This window comes from Anabas testudineus, chromosome 3, assembly GCF_900324465.2.
Source record: "Anabas testudineus chromosome 3, fAnaTes1.2, whole genome shotgun sequence".
In the NCBI taxonomy this organism is placed as follows: domain Eukaryota; kingdom Metazoa; phylum Chordata; class Actinopteri; order Anabantiformes; family Anabantidae; genus Anabas; species Anabas testudineus.
The window spans coordinates 14,581,550-14,601,954 of NC_046612.1; the positions used below are offsets into that span (position 1 = coordinate 14,581,550).

The following is a 20,405-nucleotide window of genomic DNA, read 5'->3' on the forward strand; positions in this document are numbered from 1 at the left end:
TTCTCTATTTCTTACGAAACAGTGCAGCTCTTGAAGTATTTATGAAATCAGTGAACTCGAAGTACAAGTATCTGGAATAAAGTGACTGTTGAAATTCTGAGTAAAATCAGTGTGGGAAAATAAGTTGCAGATAGTTGATGAAATGTCAGCTTTGTTATTATGTAAGTGCCTTCAAAACACATGTTGTGAAGGTGTCTCACATATTGCCTGCTCATGTTTATTTTTATTCCAAAAGGGATTCGAAAACAACCCAGTATGAGATCAAGCCAGAGCTGTCTCTGGAGGAACCTGGAGTTATTGGTCCTCCTTTCAACTTCACTTTCCAGGTGAGAACAAACAACATCATCAACGTGACTTTAATTTACAGAAAAACACTGCTGGGAAAGAATTTACAGTTTACTCACTGTTGTCTCTCAGATGCAGAACCTTGGCTTTTTTCCAGTAAATGATCTGCAGCTGAACATTGACATTCCAGAAATGACAAAAAATGGGAACCAGCTCCTGCAGATATCTGACTTCCATATTGACCAGGTGAGTGTAGCTTCTTACAAATAGTCTCACTGATATAAAACAAGTCTAAGTAATCACAAATATGTACTTGTACTACTTTATGGGATGATTTAGGACATACCTAATAGAATATTGCAGCAAGTTTAGGTTTAGATGTAAGACCTCTTTAAGATTGTGACATACTAACAGGACTTTTTACTCTGATGTCATGCCACACCTCAGAGAGATGGTTCCAACTGTTTGCCAATACAGCATGTGGCACAGAGCAGGGCGTCACCTGAGGACCTTTCACGTTTCTCCCGCCTGGTAAAGTGTGAACAACCCAAATCTATCCCCAAGGAAGATTTTTTATTTCCAGCTCTTTGTGACTGATGTCTGGTTTCTTCACACAGAACCAGTCCAACACCCTGACTCTGCCAATCCAGTGCACTGTCAATGTGGCCTCCTACAGAGAAACTGCAGTTAGAATCGCAGGAACACTACGGATAGATACGTTACATGCAGTGAGTGCAAAACTCAAAACATGCATGCATAAATGGGAAGATTCCCATGATTTATGGCAACTTACACACGCATTCAGTCTCTCTATCCATCTCACTGTTTTTCTGTTTTGACTCTATGTTGATGACAGCTTTGTAGCCTATCAGCTGTGTTATGCTTTTCTGAAAACTTGATGCATGTTTTGATTTCCTCTCCAGCTGAATTTCAAAATCCTGGAACTGGTAACCAGTGCATCGGTGCAGCTCCCCTCCTCCACACCCATGTTTTTACACGAAGAGAGGCCTGTCAGACATGTGAGTCAACAACTCATAGTGTAACTGCCTCTGTCCCAAGCTTGACCTCACTGAAAACAGAGTTTGTAACAGCATCAGAATCTGATCTCTCTCTGATTTTTTTTACATCCATGTGAGAAGACAGTATTTTGTGCTTAGGAGGGTCAGTATAAGAAAGAAATTCAAAGAAATTTGAATTCACTGAACATTTTTAAATGGTTTAATATATGAAAAGGTACAATTTGTGTAAAAATTAACAACAAACATGTTGTGAACATTTGACCGTGTTATAAAACTTCAGTGGGTTCTGATACAGTGTTGCATGGCTTTCTATAACTGAGGCAGTAAAGAAGCAGATACTAAAGGTTGGTATTGGAGCACACATGCTGTGTGGTGCTTAGGGACCGAAAGGACCAGCGGCACAACATGTTACAATCTGAACCCATACACTAATCTTTGCTGCCATCTATTGGCCAGTACCAACCGTTGGAGACTCTTATGAGCTCATGTACTGATTTCTTTTAGCTGACACAACTTCAAATTGTAATATTTGTGGAGAAATGGGTATAGATTTTGTGTTACTCAATCAAAAAAATGCAACAAAGTTTTCGGTCCTCTTTCAGAATAATATCTGAACATGGATTGATTTATTGATACAAACATTTTTTAGGGTTGCTGTTATAATCTTTCTAAGTAGCTTATTGAGCATGTGTCCGTTTTGCGAATACATTTAATATATTTATCTCACAACACTACATAATACTGAGTTCAATTTGTATTAGAAAACAAAAGAAAGAACAATCATCATGTCATCTTATCTTGTCTGACAGATAATATTGGAGATCAGGAAGGGGGGAGATTACCGAATTCCCACCTGGATTATCATTGGTAGCATGTTGGGAGGACTCTTGTTGTTAGCTCTGCTCAGTCTTGCTCTATGGAAGGTAAGTTGTTGTACCAGGCACAGTTACAGTAACATTAGAATTTCACAGGCCTTAGTTGACCCTGTCACTATTTTTAATGTTATGTGTCATTACCGCAGCGTACTTATTTCAGTTGTTATTTCAGGTTATGCTGAGAAAAATGTCTAGATAAATTCCTTGTACCTTAGATTGCTATCCTTTAACAAACATAGCTTTGTTTATTTTGTTCATTTGTTTATGGCCAAGACCCATTAGGTTAAAGAGAAGTGACAGCAGCACTTCACTGTAGGATGAGACTGACACCTTCCTGTAGAGAATGAAGCCTGGAAAAAATATACAGCATTATTATGAATGTATTGTTATAATAATAATAATAATAATAATAATAATATATATATATATAATATATATATATTATTATTATTATTATTATTATTATTATTATTATTATTATTATTATTAGAAATCATATTTAATTTTATAAACTGTGTGCCAGTTTAGTTTATTTTTGGCACCTCCCACTCTCCGTTATTTTTACAATTAACTTATTAACAAACATGTTTTTAAAGGATTTTTTAAAAAGCCCATTCAAAATAATAAATAACATGTATTGCCAGCAGTTGGATAAAATTCTAATATGACATTTCCATCAGCATTAGCTGTACTTCTTTTTTGCTAATATATTAGCATGCTAAGAACATCAACAAACTTGAACCTTCCCAAATCAGGTTTGAATTTGATACTGATAAAAGCACTATAGGTACACGTGTATGTAGCATAGTAGTTAAATTGATTTAGCTCCAACATTTCTCCTTGTCCAACACTTTCTGTGTGTGACCGTTCTCCCACTCAGCTCGGCTTTTTCCGAAGGCAGAAGCGGAGAGATGAGGACGAGCAGAAGGCCAATGGAAAAGTGGCTGAAGAACGGTAACGCAGGCTTAGGGCCCCCAGCAGACACCTTTTCCACAGGGGACTCGACACTCAGGGACCAACACACCTTCCCCTGCTCCCCCAACCACAGTGGCACCGCGAAGACAGCTGCGCACGACGGCTGTAGCAAGGCTTGTTCAGTGCACTGGATCTGTCCCACGCCACAGCCCCCGACTCCCAAGACTCAGCACTGTCACACTCACTTAGCATTCCTGCACTGTTACGACACTAGGACCCTCTTTGTGTGTGTATTCCACTGCCCTTGATGCTGTCGCTTCACAGATCTTGGAGTTCTCTTGGCTTCATCCTGGAGCTCTGGTGCTGTTTCTGGCCGGGAACAGAAGGCGCTTTGGCCAATCTCAGAATTTCAGGCCACAATTTACTCCTAATGCAAATGTTAGTCAATCACTCTTTTGTCTCTTCCCGATGTGTATTTATTTAACTATCATGGTTATTTTTGAAATACATGAAAAACCTCAAGGGTGACTTTCCACCCAAAAGCTACCACAGATGTAGTTGTTATACTGTACATTAAATTAGATGTTTAAAAGATTTTTTTCTACAACATGTTCAGTTGACTTGCATAATAATTTATGAAGAAATAAAACTAAAGTCACCAGAATAGAAAGACGAGTCATGATGTTTAATCTTTTTCTGCAGAGAAGAATCTGCTAAATATTCATCCTTTCTTAAGAGTTCACTTCATTTCTTTTATTATTTTCATCCTGGGGAAACACGCAGGATGGTCTTTAAACATTTGATGCACTTTTACTTTGTACAAAATTAACTTGAATTTTGTAAATAGTCAAGTAGCTTTTTATACCCTTTCAGTAATATAATAGTTTTCAGCATTTTTCCATGTGATCTATGGCTTTACTTTGTAACTTAAGCAACAAGACTAAATAAACAAGTCAGCTTTGTGTAATTGAACTTGTTGAGACGGTTGCGTGCCTTTTAACATGCACTGCATCAGAGCAAAGGGTGTGCATGAAATACTGCTGGAGACGTTTTTCAGGATTTGAGTAACTGTTTAATAAAACTGTAACCAGATGTTAATCGGATGACATAAAGATGAATCCGTGAATGTAGATTGCTCACATTATACAGCACCGTCCAGGTGTTTTCAGTGAATGTGCGTTTGTCTAGCTATGATGAGGTGTGAAAACCTGTAATACACCAGACAAATAAAACTTTGTATATGTATCTCTGAACGTCTATTTGATTAATTCTTGAGTTGATTCAGCAGCAAAGAGGAGGCTTGAAAAAGCAGAGAAGTTGTTTCCAGGATTCCTCATTTATTGAGTATCTGAATTGATGCTCCTTGGTTGCATTATGGGAAATGTAGGAACTTAAGTGTAAAATCTGTTTTTAATAAGAAAATGTTAGAGAACGATCCTGTAATGCTCTTCACACACCACTAAGGAGCAGTGTTTATCCTTTCATCTAATGTCCATGAAGCTAAAGTGTGAACTGCATCAGCACAGAGCAAATGCACCTACATTTAAAAGCTTTACTATGATTTAATAATGTGTACCTTAAAGGCTTTGGTAAAGAATCCAAGTGGCAGCTTTACCACTTGGTAAACTTCAGTTTATTGTTTCCTTCACCACGAGAAGCCACGTGTCAATCAAAGCTGAATTCAAATTTAGAGGTGTTGTTCTGGCTGCAAAACCTAATTTAAAGACAAATGTGAATCACTGTAAATGGCTGTTAGTGTTGTTCCCTTTGTTTAACTGCACAGATACTCAGGTGATGCTGAGGTTTAGTGAAAGTGTCATTTGTGTGGAGGGATGCAGGTGTGATTCAGCCAGCTGATACATCTACACACATCTGCCACACACGTTGCTAAGGCGTAAACATATTGATCCCTGGGGGGTAAATTAAACAGTTGCAGCTGAAAATGTAAAAAGGTTCAGCAAGAAAAAATATGAAAATAGACAAACAATCCGAAAATAGTAAGCACGGAGGTTTTTTAAACATGTTGCGGAACATGTTACAGTAAACAGGCAGTGTTGATGAGACACGAAACAATATGGAGGAGCTCAGTTTTCTCGTCTGCGTGACTGCGACGCTATAGTAAATAAATAAATAAATACATTTGAATAAAACCTGAGTTGGAATCAAAATGAATCAGAAACGCTGTAGCGTAAAACATACAGCAGAGGTTTCTTTACAGTCACTGCTCAGTGACCAAAGCAAAAATAAACCTGTGTGAAGCAGATTGTTATTATTCATTCTCATGTTAAACGAATTGTGTTGGAATTATTTGGAGTCTCCAGGATTTTATTTTGGGTGGAGGAAGATGATTTAAATCCATCCAGACCTGTTGGACGACTACTTTACCTGTATCTCATATAATATTTATCTTTATTGAAGCAGTCGTCCTGAAGGCAAATAACATTTAGTATTCTGAACTTTCTACTGAGAAACCGATTCAGTTTCTTTCCCTGAGGTTTTGTACTTTTTGTTCAGGGTTAAAGGATTTCATTTCTGAGTGGAGGGTGTTGATACGTCCAGATTGGGAAGGCCTTTGAGGATCATTTTGAAGACAGATTTTGCTGAAGAGATTGTAAATACCAACAATATGAAGAGGTTGTAGTAAGTAAGTCTGCAGTTTGGACACTTCATGGTCGTGTCAAAGAGCCCTCCAGGGGACAGAGTGTCTTTAGCACACAAACCTGACAGCAGTCCCAGTCACCTGCAGACAGGAGGCTCCCTCAGCCCAGGCTCTCCTGCCTTTTGTCTGAACCCTCACAGCTGCCGGATGCCAACTGACAGTGGGACACTCTGTACGCATTATTAACCTCTCCTCTGGGCCACCTCAGACAGCCAACGTGTTTGAATGGAGCTACTACTGAATATGAATTCAGCATTGGCAGCAGTTCAGACGCTGCATGAATGCATTTAGAATTTCTCTGAATGATTATTTGCCTGCATCAGTCCTTGTTCCATATTCCCGCCCTTCATTTTTGGGGCTGTTCAAGTGTCAGACGTAGTGGTGCACACATGCATGGCACAGATAAAATGTAGATTGTTTTCAGTAATTCTTTGTTTTTGCTTCAGTGGGAGATAAAACAAAGAATGTTCCCTTAGAAATGCACCTGCTCCAGCTAAGAGGAAGTCAGCTCCTACATTAATGTTCAGTGAAAGGTTTATTCAGTTCAGTTATTTGGAGAGAAATAATGTTTTTATGTTGACAAAAGCTCAGTCTGAGAAAGTGTAGACGCCTTAGAATAAAAAATCTTCTGTGACCGTAACTTGTGTGATTTCTACTGCAGTGCTTTGTAAATAAAAACAGATAGTTGAAAATAAATAAACTTTACTCAGGAAGAAATCAGCCATTCATCACCTCAGATGGAAAAAGCTGTTTATTTACAGACAGGCTTTACTGAGTGCACAAAACACTGCAGCCTCCTTATTCAACTGGAATCCCGACTACAGATGCTGTGACATGATGCCACGTTGTGCTGCGACTGCTGCATCTACACCGTGCTCAGATCTGGTCGGGGATGTTTATCCACTGTGTCCTCATCACATTTCTAGTTGCTCCTTACTATCACCTAAAAAAACCACCCCATCAAAATAAAGTTTCATTTGGCAAAAAGTAAAACTACACGGCGAGAGAAAGGAAACAGAAATCCAATGTTGCATCTTGTGACAGTTTTAGGAATTAAAGAGATGCCGCGTTACACTTAGGAGACATCATGAGGACACTAACATGTTGTGCAGCTGTAGATATTGCATGTCCTTAAAACACTGGGACACTGACATTTGCACGAACAAGCATTGCGCAGAAATAATGACACATCTGGACACATCTGGACACATCTGGGGGGGTGGGGGTAGCAGCTTCGATCTATTTTTCACTGTACAGAAACTGTCGATGATGTTGAACCATTTTGGAGCTTGACAAGCCCTTACGGTCAATGATGGACAGTTTGTACTCTCCGCTGTCCATGACCTGTAGAGGCGCGACTCCTTGGGTTTCTCCCTGCGTAAAAGAGCGCGTCGGGCAGCCCTTGTTGGATGAGGGAGGGGACACCCTCCAAAACACAGCGCTGAGCATCTTTCTGATCTCTGGCCTCATCAGGCAGTAAAGCACCGGGTTCAAACAGCTGTTTGCGTGCGCCAAGCACACAGTGACAGGGAAAACATACGTGTGCACCATGTAATATGTTTTATCCCAGTTGGCGGCGTTAAATTTGACCAAGACACCCCAGAATGTGATGGCATGATTCGGCATCCAGCAGCAGAAGAAAGACAAAACCACTATAGCGACAGACTTGGTGACTCTAGATCTCCGTTTGGGATTCCTCCTGTCCATGCTCCTCCGTCTTACAAAGTGCAGGAGCATCAGATAGTTCACAGAGACTATGAGCATGGGGATGATAAAGGCGATCAGTATTTTCTGGATGTGGTAGAGAGCGAGCCAGTCGTGTCCTTCAGGAAACTTGAGCAGACAGAGTTTTTCTCCAGCGACCACAGTCACGGTGGAGAACACGGCTGTCGGAGCTGTGGCTACTGTTGCCGCCACCCACAGCACCGCGCACACCCACTTCACACACCGCGACCTCCTGTAATGTTTTTTCTTTAGGACCGAGGCCACGGACAGGTAGCGGGTCACACTCATGGCAGTGAGGAAAAACACGCTGGCGTACATGTTCATCACGGTGATGGAGAGGATGATTTTGCACATGGCGTCTCCAAACGGCCAGCTGAAGTCCAGCGCAGTGTCCACGGCCCAGAAGGGCAGAGTGAGAACAAACTGAAAGTCCGTCACCGCCAGGTTGATGATGAAGATGTTGATGGTGGACCTCTTTCGACCTTGTCGTAATCTCATGAGGAAAAACACGAGCAGATTCCCCACTAGTCCCACAGCGCACACCACAGAGTACACCACGGAGATGAGGATCCTCAGGATGGGGGTGCCGTCCGCGCTCACATCAATGTCTTCAAAATTGAATTTCTCCTCTCCAAGTGAACTTCGGTTCAGTGCTGCGCTGTAGTTAAAAATGTCATCCATCTCTAAAGGCAGGGACCTGGACTCGTACCAGGCTTTGAACTGCGCCCCGGTTACAAAATACAACACATACGCGCCAAGCGAAAGTGCCGCCGCGCGTCACGCACGGTCCTCACACCTCTCCGACTGACAGCTGACGTGAAGTCTGCTTTTATACAGGTGGTCGCTTTGTTGCTGAGCCGCGATTGGCCGCATGAGACATGACAGAGAAGCCTTCAGCAACCACAGGAGAACTGGTTCAGAACCGCAGCTCGTTATGTCTGTGACAGCGTGTTCCTTGCACATAGGACCGCGCGTAAAATGAGCCGGATAGAGTGATTTATGAAAACAACTTTGAATCAAGACGTGCAGGTATTGAATGTGCGTTAATAATCAAATGTGAGCACTGAAAAGGCAACCATTCAAAGAACCATGGGTTTAACAAACATTAAAAAGCTGTTTACAGGTAGTTATATCTTCTAAAGTACATGTCCATTAGTTTCTAACAGAGATAAACCTGCCACCATCATTAGGCAGAGCTCCATCATTAAAGTGTTTGCAGAAATAAAGACACAGCAGAGTTGATATAAAGCATCTAAACCTGAGGACAAAAGTTGAATCCCTGCACCTGTGGTCCGTGGGGCCTTTATCTCCCGCTAGAGGGCGCCCTGAGCCTAAAGAGATAAAGACTAATGATTGTTTAATGATAAACTTTTAACCATTAGTAAATTATATTAAAACATTTTATTATTCTAAGAAATTTAGACTAAAACGCATTTAAGGTTTCATGTTTGCATGACTGTATGTAGCTCCAAGATGTCCAGAGGGTTTCAGATCCCTGAGGCTGCACTGGAGAAACTGGTCTGTTCATTTTATTATTTATTTTTTATTTTTTGCACAAGAGGAATAAGGGGGAAACTGCAGCCTCTTCTCTGTGATCATTTGTCTCACTACATGTAAAAGCTATAGAAACCGGTCCTTACTTGACCCACTGAGAACCCGGAGAACCTCCGTTTTGAGAATCTGTGTCAGATTTCTTAGCTTTCCCCTTTAAGCCTGCAGTCCTATTGGAAGACAGCTCCATTGTCTTAAGTCCTCCCATCTGTGGGGGTGGCTGTGCTGAAAGTTTGCAGAGGAAAGTTTTGAGCTGTCACTGGTTGTCGGGAGGGGACTGATGGAGGACAGAGGGGACAGCCACTCGTAATCAGACGGTAACACCGACATGCAAACTAGTCCCAAAGACTGATGCAAAAGAACCAACAAGAAAACCAAAAGCCAAACACACGCCCCGCAGACGATGTGCAGGTCTAAGTCGGAGACATTTGGAGAAGTGTCTGGTCGCATCAAAGTAAAAAGTGCAAGCAGCCCAATTGGAAATAAACTGAAGTGACAGTCGACGCGGGTTTAGATGTTTCTAAAGTCCAGGCCACCGTCCTGACAACATGACCCGTTTGGACTGCGGGCTTCACGCTTCTGGACAAAGAGTTTCCCTCATTCACCTCCTCATCGCGCTCCTCACGGCCCTGGAAAACTGCACAACGTCGGGACTCTCGCATGAACCAGGTTAGTGTGAACAACAGCATGTGAAACTTTCAATTCATGAGATGAGATCTGTGATATGGCGGCGTCCTCCTGCACCTTCTCTCTTTGTTGTGCACATTTCTCTCCAGAGCGCATCACACGTTCAAAACCAGTAAACGCCGAATCAGGCCAGTCCTCCGTGTGAGGGGAGACCAGCTGGGACTTGTGTTTACAGAGTTTTGGTCTGAGCATAGTAATTAAGCTACAGGGTTTGCAGCTCGCAGAGACCTTGTTCCCAATGACTCATGAGAGGTTGAAGCCATCTAAAGCGCCCGTGAATGACAGTGGATCCTGACCTCACCAGTGCAGGGCAGGAAACAGAATTTGACTTTGGGGATCAACAGGAAGCATTTTTATCATTCTCATAATGGAGCTGCTTTCCATTTGATACGGCTAAGTGTATTAGTTGTCAGGCTTGGTGGATAACATCACATCAGAGAATGAATCCTCTCTGTCTTGTGGGATGCACTCCACCTTCCATTCTCTATACTTGCATCCCCTCAGTCTTCCATTTAGTTTGTGGAAGTCCAGTCTTTCCTGACATTAAAGAAGAAAAATGGAACAAAGAGTCAGAGAAACTCTGTCTCATCCGGCATGAATCAGCTGTGTGCAACCGGGGCCTTTAAAAAATAATGCACAGGAAACACTTGGACACATGTACACTACGTCTTAATGAGAAAAGCAAAGAGGTGACGGTCCACAAATGACACCGACTGTATTTTTACCAAGAGAAATAGAAAAATAAGGAGCAAATGTCAAACTTAGACAGTCAGCATCTTTCAGACAGACAGTGTCTGACACATCAATGCAGGAGCTGCTCCTCCATGTATAAGACTGTGATTGCTCTTCCGGAGATTAAATATTTATCTCCCCGAAATGCTGAAAACAATGAAAAAGAGCACACAAGAACATACATTTGTCAGAGACCCGACTGGCTCCCTGCACTACCTGAGATGTGTTCATGGTAAACCTACTAGTTTTGTTGTTGTCAGTGTGGTTTGCCAGGAGCATGTTTTGCAGCCCTGCAGTGCACAATTACTCATTCGCTTAAAAAACATATTGCAGGATTTCAGACCACCCAGATAACAATAAACAGTACTGACACTGAAGTAGTAGAGCTGCTACTTAAGGCTGACACTAATTCGAACTCACGTCTGGTCTTCCAGGCTTTTGCCTGCATGTCAAGTGCATTATGTGGAGCTTAAGGTCACTCAGAAAATGCCTTCAGCCCATTTTTATAAAGCAAATGGTAAAAAAGTTCAGCCTCCATCTACGCCCAGACCACGAAACACAGTCATGCTAATGTTTTGACGAATAGCTATGTTATATGCAATAAATCAAAAGAGCTTCAGGAGCATTAAAGCACTTCCAAAAATCTGATTATATAGAACAGGTGGCAAAGACTTGTGACAGCTGACCTATCGTCACCGCTCTGTTTGTGACATTCAGTCTGCTTTTACTGGACTGCAGCTGAAACACAGGCATCCAAGGATAGAAGCAAATATATGTTAAGTTGCCTCAGACAAAATAAAAAGCTTAAAGTGTTCATCCAGTAAGACATTCCAAATTGCTGTTTACCAAACACATCTCCATCAGTCTGCGCTGATGTATTCTTCAAAATGTTTATGCAGGTAATCGTCTGCAGCGCTGAAGGGAGCCAGACCTCACCTTACTTCACAAATCATCGTTTGCATTCTGATTATTTCTTCTGGATGAGATGAAGTCAGTGAATGTTGTTTGTTTTCTACAGTGCATTATATTCTAAGGTGGTGTGTGTGACTTAACACCCGCTATTTGTGCTGTGAGGTTTACACAAAAATGAGACACTGTTGTGAGACAGAAGTTGTCCCACTTTATCATGATGTGTCTCAGATTTCCGATTGGCCACATTAGCACACACTGTTGTTCAGATTTCATTCTAGTTATTTGCCTCTTCTCACGTCATCTCTTTTTGCACTCATCTTAGCAAAGTCTGGTGAATTACGTTTGTTATAATGCCCCAGTTTGCTCTTACAGCTTCTCCTTTCAACGCTTACATGTTCCTAAGAAAGTCAACTGTCTTTACTTCTTGATGTTGCTTTTTTTTTATTTGGAACTAACACCTCCATGTGCATGAATATCAGTATGTGGCAAATAGCATGAAATCACACAAGCACTTTACATTGTAGGGTTTAAAAACACAGCTACGTTGTTATATAGCATGCACCTAGTCACAGTGGAGAGGAAAAACTCCCTTTAATAAATAAACCCTCCAACTGAATCAGGCTCAGAGTGCCTCGACCAGTCGGGGTGAGTGGAAGGTGGAGGAGCAACAAGTAACAGACACTGATCAGGTTTGTGGAGCCAGTAACTGCACACTAGACTCATATATAGTGCTCTGAAGTCGGTAATAGGTGTCGAAAGGTGCAGAGAGAGGGAGACACAGAGAAAGAAGACTCAAAGTTAATGACATAGCATATAAATGGTTAGAGAGAGGAGAGGAGACAGTGTCTCCTAAAGCTGAACTGGCAGCTGCCTCCACAGGAGAGGAGAACAGCTCTGCCTGTCGCTCTTCATTCGGAAACTCTAGGAATCACATATAAACCTGCACTCGGAAAGCTGTGTGCTCTGCTGGGATATTATGGTGCTATGGGGTCTTTAAGCTATGATCATTAAGCTTTGTATATAAGAAGATTTTGTATTTTATGGGGAGTCAGTGGAGAAAATCTAATGTAGGATAAATACTGTACTATCTCTCAGTGCTCTGGCTGCAGCATTTTGGATGCAGAGTGGATCATCCTATTATAGTGGTCCTCTCTTGAATGTGTGCAGCTCCATGATTTGTTTGGGTGCATTAACCTAATAGATTTCAGTCCTTTGGTTTCTCCTTCTTGGTTTCTCCATCTTTAAAAGCATCTAAATATTTCACAGCTACTAATGCTGCTAAATTGAGGCATGTATAGAAACAAAGGGAACTTTCTCAATCTGACTTTTATGCTGCTGATTCAGCTACTTGAAATCGTAGGGAATCAAGGAGTATTGCATTATTTCCATCAGATGAATGAGTCTCACCCACTTTAAATCAAATTGAACTCGGTTTTCTCCTGACAGCAACTGTATGCACTGCAGCTGCATTCAGACATAGAAAAGATGGATTAGACAGTTATATTGGTTTATTTAGAGCTTCCCCAGTTTAGTTTAGAGCTTTACAGCCACTTACTGATTTAATTACCCTCGTCTTTCTCATGATTTAATAGCCTTTCTTTTCTTACATCTTTTCCTCCCATTATGACTTTAACAGGGAGTCTTCTGCAGGATCTGCCTGGGTATGAAGTGGTTCACCCCACTAGAGTGGATGCAAAAGGTCACTTCCTGTCCAACTTCCTGCCTCACCACGCTCACCATGTACAACGCCGGGAAGCTTCACAGGAACCAGTGGATGTGGACCAAGTCTTTTACCAGTTGTGGCACAGCGGCCACAGTTTGCACTTTAACCTCACCCTTAACCCACATCTGCTGGCTCCGGGTTTCCTGACAGAGAGGAGGTTTGGCGGCCTGGATGGGGCGCAGATCCGTCCCCCTAGATCCTCCCGGTGCCATTTCTTAGGCGAAGTTTGGGACGGGGACACTGTTAAAGGGAACGCAGCTATAAGCACCTGTGATGGACTGGTGAGTGGATAAACAAACTAGTTACCGAAAAGCTTGAAACCCATAGAAATTGTGTTTTAATGCATGTCAAGGGAAATGCAGAGTTGTCAGCTGCAGCAGAGAGCTCTATTCAGAGCTTAGTTAAGTGTGTTCAGTACAGGATTAAAGGAGTACACATTAGGACCGGAAGTGAACATCAGTCTACCTGTACTAAAATCTCTTTGGTTTCTAGCTGGGGGCAAAAAGCTATCGCTAAACCACTGCCTAGAGGAGTTTTTCAGTTCAGATGACTTCTTCTGGTCATGATCATTTGCACATTAAGAGATTTTTAATTTTTGACCCATCGTTATCACAGCGCTATGGTGATATTTTTAATAATATATCTACTGTGTGACCTTCATGATAATCTCTTCCTTTTCTATGAATAAATAAAAGAGAGGGAGAGACAGATGGTGTGATGTGAACGAGATAGTTATCAGAAACTCGGTCTCGTCCTCCATGAGTCTGAACATAGTGATCTTTCTCTGCATTTCTTTCAGTTTTTGAAGCATTGCATTGAAAACTGAGCAGGTATTTTAAACTGAATAAGCTTGATTGACCGACACATGCAGTAACCTCATTATTATTTAGCATTGCACTCCTATAACACTTGATGGACATTTCAAAATAGAAAAGTAATACTTTGACATTGACATTGACCACAATGCAACCTCGCTACCAGCAGTTCAGTTAGAGATCTGTTGTATTATGCTAGTGGTGACTAATGTAGTCACCACTATATCTATATATCCATCTACATATCCAATACCTTTTTAAATGGACCTGTAGAAAAGCTTCATAGCCTTTGGTTCACAATCAATATTCTTCACTACTGCATCAACAGTAGCATCTGTTTCTATTAATTATCAAAATTCTTTTACAAATGCAACATTTCTCTGAGGAAATTAGATTTTGCTTGAAGTCAACCAATTTCTATTCGACGCCCCTTTTCCCTCTTACGTTTAGACTCGTCTTTTTGTGCTTGGGCTTTAAAGCCAAGCTTTGCTGGGTATTTGATCAAACATCAGACTCATCCACTGAAAGCAAACCAAATTAAAGCGAGTTAGAAATAGAAGCTGCCGTTTTAGTCTGTTAGAATTCATTGAGGCAGAGTTCTGTTTTGCCACTTCATAAAGCAATTCTCTTTACACCAGCGAACAAGACTCTGATCAATTTTGTGGAATTGAAAAGCACAGTCATATACGGGATATACAAACGGGGTTGGTTGAGGTGTGTAGATGGTGAGATGCTGGAAACAATATGTCTGAGTCACTTTAACATGACAGTCGGTGTCATATTAATACCTTCATCTCATTACCAAAATAAAATATCTGTGGAGATTCTCGAGTCATCCAAGCAGAAATAACATAAGTGCTATTTAGTGGCAGCTGGATTTTTCCACATTCTTGAAGAAGTTTCACCTTTTTTAACCTCGGTTTTAAACTCTGTGAAGTCATTAAGTCGTGCATACGGTGAAGGTCGCTGAGGTCTTACATGGATTGTTGGATCTGACCACTGTGTGTCATTAGGGTCACATGAGTCAAAGTGTGAGCAGTTGTTAAACTGCTGGGGAGGGATGCCATGCGCTGTAAAGAGCTAATAAGTGGTTTCACAGTGATGTTTGTTCCACTCTGATATAAATCGTTTCCTATTCACCTCCTTCAAACCACCAATCTTCTTTTGCCAATCTGAGCAACATATGTTGTGCTCACTTCTGTCTTCAAAGGAATGTCCCTCATCCTCCAGATGCAGACGGACTGCTGAGTCTTTCCCTGTGGAGTTGGCTCTAATGCGCTGTGCCATATGCTTGTGAAGTGGTTGTTTAGTTTCTCAAAATGTTAAATGCATGTCTGGGTGTTTTTGTCCTCAGGTCGGACAAACCTCAGTTTGCTAGATGTGAGATGTGCGTATGGTGTTTGTTGACGAGCCTCCTCAGTTTTTCCCAGCAACATATGTTGTTCAGTTTGTTGATGTTTTGTTATCCGTCGACCTGACCTTATTGCAGTTCTAAAGGCATGGGGATAGTTTGGTTTTAAGTGCCCCCTTGATGTGTTTGTGCTCCTTCTTCTTTCCTTTGACCCATGTAATCATGTTCTCAGTCTGATGGTGCTGGGTTTTGATAACTCTGTTTATTCTTCAGATGCTGGTGGGAATCATAGAGTAAATATTGATCGGTGTCTGTGTGGGTTTGTGTTCAGGTTTCTATTTTTATCTATTGTCCCTTAGACATGTCTACAAGTTGATTGTCTGTGAAATGGAGGAAGTTCGGAACCACTTGGACTCTTGCTAGAGTTGACCATCTGGCCAAACTGAGGAACTAAGCATGAGGAGCCTCGACAGTTCAGAAGTCCTCTGCAGAGATAAAAAAAGGACAACCATCTTAGCAGTGCTCCATTAATCAGGCCTTTATGCTAGAGTGGCTTTTTGCTTAAGAGTTCATGAAGAATGTTTCCTGTCAGTTCAGTTGATCAGTTGTTCTCCTTGGATCCATTGTGCATGTGACACAGTGAGCACTAGACCTCCCTTTTGTTAGGCCCTCCACCGGCTGGACCACTTTCCATCTATTGTTTGCATGTGCATATGTTTCCTTGTGAGTGTTTGTGCGTTTGCATGTTTGTACGTATTATACTTATACAACTTCTGTTTAATCAGGAAATATCATTGAGATCAAGATATTTTTTTTGCAGGACAGCTGTGCAACAATGAACAAAAATGCAGTGCAAATATACAGATTTAGAGCATAACAATACACTTTATTCACACAAACAGCCATCAAATCATATCGATCACAAACCAGCCTCAGTGGGATTTACAGTCTGTACAACAGCAGTAACCATCAAACTGGATAAGGAGACGTAGACTTGTAGGATGGGCATGAAATAGATGCTCTGTGTACTAAACACAACAGAATAGCAACAGTAAACATGTAAACATATATGAAGACTATGATCAGGGAGGATGTCAAGTAGCCTGTGCTCTCAACAAGACCTGAGCTACATACAATCGTGAACTTATGAAGCTTTTAAATTTCTTAGGGGAATCTCTAACCTCAACATCTTCTGCAGTTTGTTCTAATAGTAATGCGTATAGTATTACAAACCTGTCTACCCCAGTTCAGAGTTAGTATGAGGAATGTAAAGTCTCTCCAGTGATTTGGTGTCATGGTTAAGAGCTCAACTATGGATATTAAAATCTTAAAAGCTTTGAGAGCAAGGTCATTAGTTTAAGGGCAAAAAGAAATATGTGAACCTTTTGGAATTGAAAATTTTTCTGCATTAATTTGTCATAAAACATGACCTGATCTTCATCTAAGTCAAGAGCATTAACAAATATAATGTGCCTAAAGTAATAACATGAAAAAGATTCTTATCTTTCATGTCTTTATTGAGATCAACTATAAAAACCTCATGGTGATATTGATTATTGATTATTTTAGGCACATTATATTTGTTAATGGTCTTGACTTAGATGAAGATCAGATTATATTTTTTGACAAATAAATGCAAACAACCATGAAATTTCAGTGTAGTGTGTATGGTGGATTGTATGATGAGAAAAAAATGAGAAAAAAGCTATATTTAAAAACAAGCAAAACAAAGCTTTAAAACAAACAGCAAGATCTGCAGGTCATCAAACCAGCCTGCAGTCTGCAGACAGGCTGTTTTGTGGTGACACTGATGGCAAACAACATAATAGTATCAGCATCATGAAATAGGTAAACATTATTTATATAGAGTGGTAAAACCAGTGGGCCAAATATTGATCCTTGCAGGACACCTTTTTGAAACATCCACCGTAGGAACTTGATTTTGACCATAACAATTTGATGTCTACCAGAGAGGTATGATTTGAATCAGTTGTAAACAGAAGCATAAACACCCACAGTAAGCTGCTTATTCAACAATATATTAGGATTGACACTATCAAAAGCCTTGGTCAGAACTATGAGTACAGCACAGTCTTAGTGTAACTGTTTAACAAGAGCTAACACAGGGTGGTGAGAATCTGCTGCAGTGGTTATGGCCAGGTCTGCAGTGTGAATGATGTGGCTGCAGAACATTAACTTCCAGGAGAACACGTAGCTCTTTATGCAGTGGAAGCACCGGAGTAGTCTTACATATGTAACAGGGGTGCTGTGGTGTAGGATTTGTAGAACAAAGTTATTCTCACCAGCAGACTTAAACTTTATTATTATGTCAATGCAAAACATAAATGTTTGAGTTTTACTAACATAAATTACGCAGTATTCAATCAGTATTAATTTAATATTGTGATTCAATTTCAAGTGTGCACATTATTAAATAAAACATAAATCTGTGAACACAGATGGGAGAGATAATATCTGATATCCTGATGAGATGCACTGAAGTTCTTTTAGTCCAGAAATACACCTACGTATATAACGGATAACAAAGGCAGCTGTCATTTTCTTCTCTAACGCATCAAAGAAAATATCAATGTGTCAAACTGTGCAACTTGTACAAATGCTTTTATCTTGCAAATATTTTGTTCTGTTCAACAATAACACATGATAATGCATTTAATGTGATGTAACAGATAAAAAAAGAGTAAGTTTATTGGTTTTATTGTTTTGTTACATACCACACACATATTCAGTTTTTCCTATAAACCTGCTGCTTAAAAACTAGCTGGATTTATTTTATGTATGCATATAAATATTAGATTTTTATCAGAGTGTATTCCTTGAGAAAGTGGTGTGCCATCTTCCTGCAAGGTTAGAGGCAAGCTAAAAATACAGTAATGTAAGAGCTCAGTACAGTGTCACTGTTAAAATGAATGTTGCAGAGGTTTTGTTGGTGACTGTGCTACACAGACAGGTTGACACCTGAGACACTCACAATACAAACAAACTGTGCAAGGATGGAGGCTGTTTACAGGGAAGTGGGGCACGTGCCGCAATAGAAAGTAGTGCATTATTAACAACTCGGTCTAAACACTGTATATACTGTACATTGGAGTGATTTAAATTCACCAGTGTGATCACATTAGTGAATATGTGGTTTGCATTTTCCCTATTGATTTGCAGTGCCTAAAAGCAGATTAATTCATTGGATTTACATGTTTTTTTTGCGTTAATGAGTCATTAAATGTGATCTTATTTTCATTTAAGCCACAAATAGAAACAGCCTATGTATTTTTAAGTAACATACAAATCATTGTACAGTATTAGTATGTGAATGCTTTATGGATGTGCTGTATCTAAAAATGCGCAGCTGCTTTTCAAAGCTTATCCATCTTTGAAACTTTATATGTGAGAGACCCAACTTAGCACATACAGTACTTTATGTAGATGTATCATAGCATTAGGCTCCTGACTGAGCTTCAGTGTGAGTCTGTGAGTCTGTGACAGCTGACGGAGGCAAAACAGGGTGAGTGGGAATTAAATATGGGGCAGAGATGACCAGGAGAAAAAGGAACGTGTCTACTGGAACATGGTTTTGGCACTCGTTTGCCAGTATGATTTTAGAAGCAGTAGCATGATTTATTTGACATGCAATCTTTCCCCTGTCTTGGTAGTGCCCTGGATGTGTGCAGCTAATTTTAGACCTCATGCTGCTTCACTGAAAACATACTGTTTTTTTGTGTGTGTTATTAACGAGCAGCTTTTGAACAGACAAAAATCATGTTTAAAAAAATGGAAAGATAACCATATCTCTATAATTACAAAAAAAGTATTACATTTGAATAATTTGTGTTATGAAGACTTTTTTTTACAATAGCAGATGTTTAGACTGTAAACAATTCTAAATCTGAGCAGATAATAAAACCTCAAATCACTTCATCAGTAAATCAAATGGAACCAGCTCCCCTGTCAGCCACACATATCTCCAGGTGTTACACTGTTTGCTTCACATCATGAGAAGTTCCTCCACTTCTTTAAACTCACATTTTTCTGGAGCAGGTGAATCTTGTTCTCATCTGTCCGTAGGATGTAGTTTCAGAGCTGTACAGACTTCTCTTTGTGAACTCCTCTCTTGTTTTCCTGTGTTTGAGGTCTAATAGGTATGGGGTTGCATCTTGTAGGTTGAATTAAATATTTATTATTTGAAATATTTAATATTTGAGAACACTGACATACAACCCATCTTCTCTTCAGACAGGACTGTTCAAGTTGTCTGGTGAAGAGTTTTTTATTCAACCTCTGGAGAAGTGGAACGACGAGACCTCAGCACCACAGGCCCACGCCATCTACAGACGTCACGTGTCTCCTCCCTCCCGGAGTTCACTCATACAGCCAATCTCAGGGAAACAAGCTGTCAACGGTACCTGCGGAGTCAAAAGTAAAAACTCTTGAAGTGTATGCATACATACAAACAGCTCTGTGCTGTGAGTTTTACAATATTTAAAACCTCTTACATCTTATTTTTGTTCCACAAAATTGTATAATAACACACAATTAGGTTAGAATACCGCATTATGCCAAGTACCATCCACTGATTATTCATAAGACACTAAGCACTGAATGAACAGAATGAAGATGATGACTGATCAACTTTTCTCTCATGAAGCTGTCTCTGGCTAATAATCTGTAGAGGTCAGAAGAATAAAAACAATTAAGTTTAGCAGCACATAATGTAGCTACTTAAAATTCTGAGTAGGCTTAAATGACCCTGAAAGAGAAGTGAGCATTGAGAATAGAGCTTCGAGAATACATTATTAATGCGCTCACACAGCTTTGGCTATGTGAAAACAACTCTTCTGCCTCTTCTTGACAACAATACAGTGGTTGGTGTATATTCAAGTGCTAGGTTACAGGCTCCGGTATAAAATGTATTTGTTTATTTCTCTGTGGTCACCTGCTGATTTGAATAAAACATCTCACAGACAGAAATAGAAGTAGTACAAAGTTTCAGCACATGTACTAATGCATGAGTCATGAGTGGGATGTCTAGACAAATGGAATCAATGTACCAATAAGATCAGGAAAACTTGAGACACTAGATTTCACATTTTGAGATATATATTCTTATATTGTGGTATTTCACAATATTTTGTGAGAAC

At 40.4% G+C, this 20,405-nt stretch overlaps 2 protein-coding genes and 1 pseudogene across 8 annotated transcripts in view; 2 read left to right on the plus strand and 1 right to left on the minus strand.

Moving 5' to 3' along the window:
- Positions 1-4,310, plus strand: part of itga11a (integrin, alpha 11a) — a 52,605-nt gene extending 48,295 nt beyond the window's left edge. For 3 of the 4 annotated variants that reach the window (XM_026377480.1, XM_026377481.1, XM_026377478.1), the window contains 7 exons: positions 236-326; positions 418-531; positions 733-816; positions 903-1,013; positions 1,209-1,304; positions 2,114-2,227; positions 3,060-4,310. In XM_026377480.1, coding sequence (XP_026233265.1) covers positions 236-326; positions 418-531; positions 733-816; positions 903-1,013; positions 1,209-1,304; positions 2,114-2,227; positions 3,060-3,137 — 688 coding nt within the window. In that variant the 3' untranslated portion in view covers positions 3,138-4,310. The remainder of the gene's footprint in view (positions 1-235; positions 327-417; positions 532-732; positions 817-902; positions 1,014-1,208; positions 1,305-2,113; positions 2,228-3,059) is intronic. The other variant, XM_026377479.1, reaches the window with a different exon arrangement.
- A 2,749-nt stretch (positions 4,311-7,059) lies between these two features.
- Positions 7,060-8,159, minus strand: LOC113174804 (annotated as a pseudogene).
- Positions 8,160-9,303: 1,144 nt separating this feature from the next.
- LOC113174803 (A disintegrin and metalloproteinase with thrombospondin motifs 7) overlaps positions 9,304-20,405 on the plus strand; it is a 55,371-nt gene continuing 44,269 nt past the window's right edge. For 3 of the 4 annotated variants that reach the window (XM_026378941.1, XM_026378945.1, XM_026378944.1), the window contains exons 1-3: positions 9,304-9,698; positions 12,997-13,364; positions 19,501-19,684. In XM_026378941.1, the coding sequence (XP_026234726.1) occupies positions 9,578-9,698; positions 12,997-13,364; positions 19,501-19,684 (673 nt within the window). In that variant the 5' untranslated portion in view covers positions 9,304-9,577. The remainder of the gene's footprint in view (positions 9,699-12,996; positions 13,365-19,500; positions 19,685-20,405) is intronic. The other variant, XM_026378942.1, reaches the window with a different exon arrangement.